Source organism: Pundamilia nyererei, unplaced genomic scaffold (assembly GCF_000239375.1).
Source record: "Pundamilia nyererei isolate P.nyererei 1_Seehausen unplaced genomic scaffold, PunNye1.0 scaffold00283, whole genome shotgun sequence".
NCBI classification, from domain to species: Eukaryota; Metazoa; Chordata; class Actinopteri; order Cichliformes; family Cichlidae; genus Pundamilia; species Pundamilia nyererei.
Window position 1 is genome coordinate 175,594 of NW_005187684.1, and position 11,669 is coordinate 187,262.

Sequence of the window (11,669 nt, forward strand, 5' to 3'; positions counted from 1 at the left end):
CTGTAACTTTACTGTATAAAGAGCTAACATCTCCAAAATGTCAGGAGTAGTTAGTTATTACAAGAAGTGTTTGTGAGCTAAAAATCAAGAATGTCGGATACTGTTTGTCTGTGATTTGGAGAGCCCAGCGCTGCTCCCGACACAGGGAAAACCAATTCTGCAGGGGAGACCTACCTTTGCACTTGTGCAGGTAAAGCCAAAGGGAAGATATGCTTCACCATATTTTCTAGTCTTTGGAAGGAAGTTGGTTTGGAAACATATTTGGCGATGCTTCATCTCCTGCTTTGCGTGGGCGCTCCATCAGAAATCTGTCCATTAAGCTAGCAGTGGCCAAGAGTTCTTCTTCTTCTTTTTTATTTTCATACCGCGCCCCCCCCTAGGGGGTGGGCCCCACACTTTGGGAACCTCTGGTGTAGGTCATGTTGTGTTTGGTCCTGGCCTTTCTAGTTGTGATTATTCGTGCTAGCTGCGTTCTTTGTGTGCTCTCACGTCCCTTGTTATCTTTCTGTGTGTTTATGCGTCTCCCTCAGTCCTTTGTCGCATCCTCCCTCTTGGCTGTGTTTCCTTGTGTGCCTCTCCGTATGATTAGTTATGAATTTCCCAGTTTAGTTTTGTATCGCCTTTCCCCCCATTCAGCGAATAAAGCTGTATTTTGAGTTAAAGTCCTGTTTGCGTCTGGGTCCTATTCCTGCCTGCACACAGCCAGTTCATGACATTAATTTTACTAGACAAAAGAAAAAGACAACTGAATAAAGCAAATTGTAAACTTATTTTGCTTATTTATTTTCTGTTTGAATAGCAGCCTGCACTTTGAATCATTGGGGGTTACGCACAATATAAAAGCAATAACCTATCCAAAGCAATCACAAGGATGTTATGGGTTCAGCATCCAAAACTGTGAGCAAGGAAGAGTAAACCATCTCCTGCAGCCACTCACCAACTGGTAGAAGCATGCTCAGTTTTCCCCCCAGTGATCTACTGGTCTGCAGTTTTATTTTACTAATTTAATGGCTTACCTCATGAATATTTAACTTTATAATTAACTTGCTCAACAGCACTGCTGAATAGCTCTACAAGGTTTTGCGTCTGGTGTCCTGTTGGGATTCAGTTCAATTTAATTGTATTTATATAGTGCCAAATCACAACAGCAGTACATCAAGGTGCTTTAAACCCCCAAAAAATCAGACGACCCCTTTTAAGCAAGCACTTGGCAACAGTGGGAAGGAAAAATTCCCTTTTAACAGGAAGAAACCTTTCGGCAGGATCAGGATCAGGGAGGGGCGGCGGTAATGGGAGGAAGACAGTACAAAAGGCACACTGTGGGAAAAAAGAGAGATAATGACTTGTGATTAAATGGTGTCTAAATACTACTTTGCACTGAGTTGAGAGTTGTACGTAGACATTGATGGACATTTTTGCTGATTAGCTAATGTAGTGCTATGCTTGTTCTGTATGATTGATGTATAACACCAGTGTTAAGTTTTTGTGTCCAACGTATTTCTGAGTAAAGCTATTCTGGAGCACATGCTAGGGAAACATTTACCACATTATAGGTTTCACACCAGATAAACCCACAATAATTTATTTTTTGTAGTGTGCATGCAGACTGAACATTACCATATTATGGCTCAAAGTTCAAATCACACATCTGCCACAACATTTACACAGGAAGGAAAAGAAAAAGCACAATTCCCAATAACCAGCAGCATTTAATATCAAAGCCATACAGCACAGTTTTCAGTTTTATAGTTTTATTGAATTGCATCACTCTACATCATCTAGAATTTCAACAAGATATTCTTTAAAGACCAAATATAATACTTGCATCCCTGCAATAAGTCTCTACACTTAAGAAGAGAAAGCTTTTTTTTTTTTTTACTGAAACATACATTAAGAATTAATATTTAATTAAACATTGCCATAAAAGTTATGTTCATTCTTGAATGCCATTTTTCTAGTCATATATTTTATATAATAGATTTAAGTCTCTGTCTCTTTCATAGGAATACTAGAAAACAAAGAAGGTAAGAAATGCACAAAACCCATTGAGTAGCATTGCCTAATACTACAGCAAAGAAGTTACTGGACATTCAGTTGACATGCACTCAGTTGAAGAATAGAAAAGAACACAGCCATAGAAAGGAAGAGTTATGGCCATGATGTCGGTCAGTTTGGCAAATTACTGATTGGCTTGTTCTCTTGGATAGACTCTAAATAAAAGATGGATGTAGCCTGCATGTCTTGAGTGACGGCAAAGGGAGCAGTCTTTATATAGAAATCTCAGATAATGAGACTTGGTTCTACCTTGCAAGGGAAGCCAAATATTGGGTTCATGCCAGCTGCACTCTGGTGTTCTTGGGAAGTTCTTTTTAAGGTGTTTGTTCAGTCACCATAGCAAAGGTTGCTAGTGGTTCAGAGTAGTTGGGGTATATATTGCAATGGCTAAGGAGGTCATTTGTGTAGAGCTTAAAGTGCTTCTTTGGTTTGCAATACTTGTGATGGTAGGGTAGGTCATGATCACCCATGCAGATTGTATTTCCTACTCTGGGCCTTTAGGGCCAGGTTGAGTTGGTTTTACAAAGGATCTAGATAGAGGAGCTCCAGGTTCGTGAAATACATTCTGTCTGATGTATCTGCAGAGCAGGGTGGAGACAAATGCTGCACTGCATATGCCTAAAACTTGTTGATGACCTTCAGGATATCATTTTTAAGAACCCATCTTAAAAACCGAAGACCAACATTGTGGTTAATGCCATTCTCTCATGACTTTAGTTTTTTGAGTGTTTGCTTTGGGTGAAAAGACTGGCACTGGCTAGCTATCGTGTTTAAGGTGAACTAACTGAATTGAGCGATTCTGTGAATCAGGCCTGCATCCCATCATGCACTTGCAGGAGGAAGGAAAGGAGTCTGGCTGGCATCATAGAGCCACAGGCAAGAACCGATTGGTGACATCATGGTGGCTATGACCATCTTTTATGTATAGTCTATGGTGTCACGTTTATGGTGTCTATGTTAGGTTTCTTGAGGTAAACCAGGTGACATGTTTCCTGTTTACCAGTATCACAACAATTACATAAACTAATCCACGCCTACAGAAGGCCTGATCTCAACATGTTGTAGGTCCTCTGCCGTTTAATCTTTTCACAATGTTACCAGGAAACGTTCTGCTCAGCCATGCTTCAGTACATTTCAGTGGCATAACTCTTTCATTGTATGACGAAGCACGGGTTGCACTGAGAAGTAGGAGGATAGAAAAAGAACAGGTTGCACAGTCTGAGGGACATTCAGGAATGTATCAACAGGAAACAGTACTGGTGTTTCTGACCATTCACTTACTATCGATCTCATATACACAACCCAGCCAAGCTGGGCACAATGTACACAAAGGGAGATCCCTTAATTAGAACATGTGGGTTGCACTCAGCCAGGCTTGAGTACTGTAAATCTATGGCTATCAGTATAGTAAATCACTTACACGTAAACACTAATCCATGCAATATGGCTTTGTTTGTATTGAGAATACAGTAGCTCCTTCTTGAACGCAAATAGGATTGGAGTTTGAGATATATATGTATATGTTGGGGTTTTTGTTCCAACAAGTGAGAGGTTAAATGTACCCTGTGAAGTTTTCTTATTGTGGTTTTAATATTAAGCAGGTGGTTATTGGGTAACCTTTCACCTTGTGGGGTTAATGTAGTAACTGCATACACTATACAGGCTGTATTAACAGATCAAGTCAAACCTGACCACCTCAAGGTACTTTAAGTGTTTAAGTGGTCTTCTTTTCAAGCTTTCAAGGCTACCTTAACTTGCATGACGGAGAACCGACAGACACATCTCATGATCAATGTACTTTTTGTATTTTGCAACTTAGTCTCTACTTAGTTACTTAAGGTTTTGATACTTTAATTTCAGAAGTCAGATAATTGCAGAAGTCACTGCATTGCTGAATTCCTCTGAAAGACTTGGTTTTGAAACTTTACCAGGTCCAGATTAGCACCTAGATTTATTCTTAAACCCTGCAAATTTCATTTTAGTTGGACCATTTCAAAACAACAAGTTAGATGATAAGTGGCACAGCAATAGTCCCTCTTACGCTGCTTTCTTCCTTATAAAACAAAGCAGATCTCTTTATAGCCCAAATCATACACTGTTTAACACATTCATTGCTATATTTGTGAAATCTCTGCTCTTTAATGCTGTTAGTGGTCCAAACTTCCACAGGGTACCTTTAAAAGAGACACTCACAGGTTGGTAAATACATTTTCACAGATAATGCAATACTGCTTTTGCATGCCTGTTCTACAAGCCTATTGTTATACATATTTCTGTTACCATATATGTAATAATGTTCAACACTTCCACGTGTCACACAGTCATGCCCCGCTGAGCGCAGCCCGGAGTTCTAAAAGTAGGTAACAATCAACATTAGTGTCAGTGTAGCTGGATCCCCGCTCACTGCCACCACAGTGCCAGCAGATGACAGACTCGCTGTCTTCACAGGTGAAGAGAGAATAGACTCAACAGTGAGGTGGATGGCAAGATGGCACCTTTGAAAGAATAATGCTGTAACGGAGCAGTGATTCATTAACAAGTCTTTACCCAGTTAGACAGTAATATATCTCTACATACTCTCATCATACTCATTGACCTCTAATATACTCTACTATGCTTAAGTCACAATATTCACTCATTTTTACATTGTGCTTTTTTTTAATCTGATTGTTTGACAGTGTGTGTGGGCTGATGTGCAGTGAAGACTGAACTCAGCCGGTTTTCAGACTTTACCGAACAATATTGTTGATGTCACGTCCAAATAATAAGCTCATCTGGGTTTTAACGTAAAGGTCGAATATGTCCGTCCTCCATTTCACCCTGATGTCCTGGAATTTGCAAGAGCTGTAACTTTCCATAATATCCTCCTGTTCATTGACTTTTTTGCACTTAAAGGTGGGTTCAGTAGTGGCAATACATGTGATCACATGTTCGAGATATTAATGCCGAGGTGGTTCATCTAACTGCTACAGTACGCTAAGTGTTGTGAAGGTTTATTTCAAATTCAAGGTTATTCTTCCAGTGATGTTCAATAGCTGAATAGACCTGTCATCGTGGTAATAATGTCATATATTAATGAAACACAATCTGATGTCTACACCGAAAGTGGGGAATTCTCTGCTTACAGGGAATTTAAAATGCATCAAAAAGAAGTTGCCTTTTAAAATCCTTTACCTGCTCAACCATGTGGTGATGTTTAAGGCTTTATATTCAGTGTTCTTCATATATCTGTTTCGGATGGTAGCTATTTGGATTCAAACAAACAGGTTAGAGAAGCTGCAGCACCTGTGAAGCTACTGCCACTTTCACTGAGGATAAGATTTGTACCATAGCACTAAAAGATGTCAGTAAATGCAAATATAATCATAACAGAACAACATTTTCATATGTACAATCTCCACTAGACTTACACAGCTAATATAAGCAACCCATCACCAATTCAGACAAGGAATGCATGAACAGAAGGCAAAAATCAAACCGAGTTTATCTGCATGGAGAACAGTGAGGTGCTGCCTGTCTCTCTAAGCAGTCGCTTTCTCAAGGTAGCGGGCGTGTCGCGTCAGAAACGATCCCTTAAATGTGTTTAGTTAAAATAAAACTACACCGAAAAACACCAGCAGGAATTTGTGTTAGCATCTACACATGCAAATCCTTGAGAAGAACTGACATCAGCTGGCCTTCTTCTACTGGTGCCAGGTTAAAACGACATCATTCTTCACAGGGATTAGCTGTGCTTTAAAGAAACAGTACCGTGTAACAGCCAGTAAACCATCAGAGACATTACCCTCAGAACAGCCATTGTATACAGAGTGAATGTAAAAGAGATTAAGAGAGTGAACAGAAGAAACGAAGGCAACAAAATCGGAAAATTATGGAGGAGATAAAATATACTTGGTCATTATAAGATTATTAACCTTAAAAGGTGGCCTTATGGGGTCATCTACTGATTGTTATGTGAGGATATAAAAGTTACTACTGGAACCACTGCTCTATAATAGCACATCTGTTTCTTTCCTATTCATGTACTGGTGAACAGCTGGAACTGTACAGTAAAATAACCGCATTATTCTACCCTTCAGTGGTTCTTCTCTCATATTAAAATCACTTGTTTATTCAGAGCCAGTGTTCACTTTCCCAGATAAAGTTCTAGGCTAAATGTCATATTTAAATGGCTTTGGGTAAATAACATCCATAAGAGAGGACAGCTAGCTAAAGACTTCTCCGTTTTCCTGAGAACGCAAACTAATCTGTCAACTAGGTATTTCGAGTCTTCATTTTAATGTCATGGCTGATGCGAGGGTAATTTGGTCAGTTATGAAATAAATAAATAAACAAAAGTCTGCGATATATTCACAGATATAATAAGCAGCTACTATAAAGTGACAGCTACACAGATGAGCTATCTGTGGTGATCAGCTGCATTCCCAAACTGACTACTGAAAAGCTGCTACATGGAAAACTCAACCTTCGGGGTCCTTGCTACATGACAATCTCCACCTTACAGTGGCTCAAAGCTATTAGAAACATGTACATGAAGTAATCCACAATCTTGAAATCCAGCAAACTACCATGATGAGATGCAAACATGTTTTAGTAATCTCACGTTGTAAAATGCACTGTTTGTTCAATTTTCACCGCAGTTGACACCATTCATTTGCACTATGTAAACATGTACTTACAAAAAGAGTTGAGGGAGTTTGGGGGTTGTGGGGATTGGGGTGGGTGAAACAGAGGAGAAAAAAAGGTTTTAGGGCTGGAGGGGAAGGAGTTAAAGAAGTGAGGAGTGTCAGGAGTCTTGGCGTGTAGTCGAATATCTTCATGCTCAGTCCCTGTTCACGCTGCACCAGACGGCTGCAAATAGAAAGAGGGATGACGAGTGAGAAAAAGGTTCGAAAGGAAGGAGTTTTTAAAGAAAGCGTGCCTCAGAGTGAAAAAACAATGTGGAGAGTGAGCAAAAAAATGGATTGAATGGAAATGAGAAGAAAGCAGAACAGGCGTGGGGGAAAGAAGAGCGCCAAGAAGAGAAATGGACAAAAAGTGATTACTAGACAATAAAACAGGCAGTCAGCCAAGTATCAGCTGGGTCACTGACAGTCTGCGACTCGGCGCAGGGATGCCTGCCAGCATCAGTTGTTTTGGATGAAGCAGATTCCAAAGCCAGGTTTCTGTAGATAATGCCTATAAATTTTACATGACACATCCAGGGTTGTTGAACAAACTAATCACTTTCTCAGCATTATATAGAACACTTGCTCTGCAACTGTGTACTATTGCATCACACCTTTATAGTAATATTAGCACATATTGTGTTATCTCAGTATCACCTGCACTACTGATAATTCTACTACTAGGGCAAGTCAGCAACTGCTCAGGAACCCCAAGAAACAGATTTTGGATCCAAGTTGATCAGAAAGAATCTGATGTAAATGTTCATGAAAATTTAAAGGAGTAACTAGTTCGATGAAAATTGGTAGTGTATTTTTTTTAATGCACCACAACTAACAACCATGCAGAAATAACATTCTGTATATGAATTATATTAAACTGTAAACCTCCGACTATGACATGACCTTCTGTGAACTTAAATCAGTATATTTCTCTGATGTTCTAGACATACAAGACAAAATGAGGATTCATCAATAATCATAATGGCAGATTTAGATTTATTTATTAATCTTGTAATGATACCAAAAAATATTTTGATGTTCCCACTGTTTGTCTTTAAGTCATCCTCCGTTCTCTGTGGTAGGAAGGTTGTTCCTGAACTTTTTTTTTCTGTCTCTTTATGTAAACTGACTTTATACTGTTGAGGTCAGAGCTCAGTGGGGGCCATACCATCTGCTGTAGTACTTTAATGTCTCTGCCTTTATGTTTGGAGTCATTATCATGCTGCAGAATTATTTTGAGACCAAGTGGAAGAATGTGGGGTTCCTAAAACTGCATATTTCTGTGTGCCCAATGTCGGCTGGCACATCAGACTGCGCACAGTCCATATGCTGAGTTCACAGTTTGCATAGGTTTTTGTAACTTCAAAATAGGGAAGGTACATACTACAAGAAAAAGCTTTTGTGTTTCTGTGCATGGAGTGAAACTGTGGAACAGTTTGAATATGGAATTGAAGCAATGTCCAAACATAAAACAATTCAAAAAGAGTTATAAAGATCTTCTTGAACTATAAAGAAAGGGAAAATGTGTAATTTCATGAAACATTTCATGATGTGATATTATATAGTATATATATCAGAAATCTGTTTGTTATTTCTATTACAGATTATATCAGTAAGGAAGCTGACTAAATATTAACTGATAACTTATGGCGAAGGGGTGGGATTAAATAGGTGTGTACTTCTTCCCACTCCCTTTCGATATGTAACTGAATCAGAACAGAAGCAATATTGAAATGTATTAACTTTATTTTGTGTAGTATTTTTTTCTCTCTTATTTTCTTTGCTAAATGTACCTGTTTATTGTTTACATGATCGAAATAAATTGACAAACAAACATTACAGGCAACAAAGATTGACCTTTCTCACATGTAACTGTAATATTGTACAAGCAGGCTTGTAAGTATCTGAAAGGATTATTTATCACTGCAAAAGAGGAAAAACTTGGCAATTTTACTTCAAATGTGTAAAAATCAGAGAAAAAGGAAACTTTGTCTTGTCTTCTTTGTGTTCTCGAGAAAATATCACAAAGTATTCCAAATCCAGATATCGTTCTGGTCATTGGTCCCAATTCACAAATGGTTTGGAGGACATTTCAGCTGCAGCGTCACACTGCTTTTGTTTTATTCTCTAGTTGTACTGTTTTACCACTGACCTGGCACGGCTACAGAGGACACAGCCTCCGGCTGGCACAGTGTATCCACCTTCACATGCTGAAAGGCTTTGTTGGGAGCCGACTGGAGGTGCCTGGAATCAGAGGAGAGCATGAGACGGCGCACACACTAAATGACACACAGCATTTCTGTATGCACACATCTGTCTTGACTTTGCACACAGCCTCTCAAAAGCACACATGGACTCTAATCACTTTGCACGGCCCTTAGCCTTTACTGTAAGATTTGAAATATTAATGGTGGGGAGATGCTGTGAGCAGTGGAGCAGAAACTTGGATCAGCAGGCAACTACATCAGCAGCCTCTCCTTGTGCCCAGAACCATTACTAAATCACAATGACCTGAAGCAACTTGAGTGATTCAGCAACTCTGGAGCACGTGAATGGCTGAACAATGTTAATTAAATGTTGGAGGATTTTTTTCAAACAGGCTCACGGCAGTAATAGAAGAAAAGTGAGAGCTCCTTTTATTGGGTGATCACCAATCAATTAGAACAGGGATAAGAAGGAACGGCGTGCTCAGCTCCAAAACACTTTCAGGGGACCAAGAGTGCTGACTCAAAGGCAATATCCTAAACAATATGAATGTCTGCGCTCAGTAATGACTTTTAATGCTTTCAAAGTGGATCAGCACGGGGAATGAATCACTTTGAGGCTGTTCTCCGTGTTTACAGATGCTTCATTCTGTCAGTTGCTTTGGATCAATGGTTGGAGCCTGGGATCGGAAAATGAAAAGTTCTTAATACTGGCACATGTGACGGATAGAGCTCAGGATTAAGAATAAAATTGGAGCCAAAAATGATTAAAACTCACCTCTTCCACTCCTCCTCGCCATCCCAGAACTCATAGACGACAAAGGATAAACCATCTGGCAGACGCACTGCAGTCACACTGGAGCAGAGGCAGAGGAAAATGGGAATGAGAGGATGAAAGTGGACAGAAGGTGATATGGACGGGTGAGAGACGTTGGATTCATGATAGAGAACGGTGAAGCAGTGCACATTAAGGATACATTTGTAAAGGAGACAAAGCAGACACGAGATAACAGTTTATATTTCAGAAAATCGCATCTCGGATTTTATTGATGTCACTGCACTTAACACCAAGAATAGCAAATAACATCTATCAGAGTGTGATCATCAATGCACAGAGGTTATTATGTGGGATGTTATGGAGACATTTTGGATGGTACACTTTGCTGTAATGAACTCGGGCTCCTCCGTATGTATTCCAAAGGAGGGTGAATGTGCACATGGGAACTTTGTCACACTTGGCTAACAGCGTAACTCAGTTTTCACAGCAAGCGCCGCATTTAAAGGCTTCAATGGTAAAAGTGGAACATGTTATGGACATGTCGACACGTTAATGTGTTTTTATATGCCTAACATTTGCCCATTTAACCAACAATATAACGTCCCAAATGGAATTAGGTTTAGAAACAAAAGCAGAAAACGACTCAAAGACTCGGTGCTGTTAATGCCAGCAATTTTCTTTGGTCCATTATATGCACTTGTGCCTCTTGGTAATTTTCTGGCTCTGAAATCAAGCAGCTGTTGACGTGTTTGAGCAGATCACTCTGTGCGGTGCAGTTTCTGCGTGAAATTACACTTGCACGTCTGCCTGCTCGGGGTTAGTCTCAGGACCGGCATGATTTTAATTTTACCTTTCAAGGATTCCAATTTTCATAGTGCGAGCTCAGAGCTTAGCAAAAACTAAAAAGATGATGCTGTTGTGATTCGCTGTGTGGCAGGCAGGAGAAAGAACCAAATGCAGGACTCGGTACACACAGGGATGAACTCAAAAAGGCAGCTTTAGTTTGCTTTAAAACACTAGAAGACGACAAAATAAAACCTAAACTGAAAAACCTGAAATTAAGACTAGGGAACAGGAAACTAGGAGTTACAAGGGAACACGGAGCACAGGAAAACCACACAGCTACGAGGGACAGCTCGACAACAAAACAGGGACGACAGAGGACTAAAATAGGCATCGGATAAATCAGGGAATGGGAGACAGCAGGGAAACAGCTGGGACTAATTGGGCAGACGAGGTGGGGAACACAGAGCAGGACTATCAAAATAAAACAGGAACCAAAACGTAAGAACTAGAAAACCTCAAGAGGCATAACCAGGACTATCAAAATAAAACAGGAACCAAAACGTAAGAACTAGAAAACCTCAAGAGGCATAACCAGAATTCAACCAAACACAAGTTAGTATTAATCAAAACAAAAAACAGTGATCAGACTCAGGACCGTGACAGATACAGAAGTCAGTATACTGCTCAGTAGAATCTATATGCTCAAAGTAGTCGGATTATAACTCTGATTCCGAGCTACATCAATGACTTAAAGAAATAAGATAGTATTTTGGGTGATGTCAGCAGACAAAATTACTTCTCTTTTTTGTAGTTATCATACATGACTGACTTTAAACTACTTTTATCAGATGCTTTACCTCAGGGGTCTCAAACTCGAGGGCCGGTGTCCTGCAAGTGTCCATGTGTCCCTGTTGCAACACACCTGAATAAAATTAGTAGGTCATTTGCAAGAGTATAGAACTTGACAGCATGCTGAAGTGGCAACCCCTAACCTTACTCAAGTAAATTTAAGTGTTTGGAAAAAATGTACTTCTAAAAGTACTTTTATTGGACCATGTTCATTCACTCAGCTGCTGTAACATAAATCAAATGGCTAAATTGCCACCTCAGCATGCAGTCAAGTTCTAATATTATTCAGGTTTATTGCAACAGGGACACATGGAAAAGTTGCAGGACACC

The 11,669-nt window shown here is 39.7% G+C and overlaps 1 protein-coding gene across 1 annotated transcript in view; it reads right to left on the reverse strand.

Annotated features, from left to right (window-relative positions):
* Nucleotides 1–1,734: 1,734 nt before the first annotated feature.
* The window catches only part of necab2 (N-terminal EF-hand calcium binding protein 2), a 131,719-nt gene continuing 121,784 nt past the window's right edge, over nt 1,735–11,669 (reverse strand). Inside the window, exons 11-13 of the mRNA XM_005750644.1 lie at nt 9,705–9,782; nt 8,875–8,966; nt 1,735–6,906 (exon numbers count right to left, since the gene is read on the reverse strand). Coding sequence (XP_005750701.1) covers nt 6,878–6,906; nt 8,875–8,966; nt 9,705–9,782 — 199 coding nt within the window. The 3' untranslated portion in view covers nt 1,735–6,877. The remainder of the gene's footprint in view (nt 6,907–8,874; nt 8,967–9,704; nt 9,783–11,669) is intronic.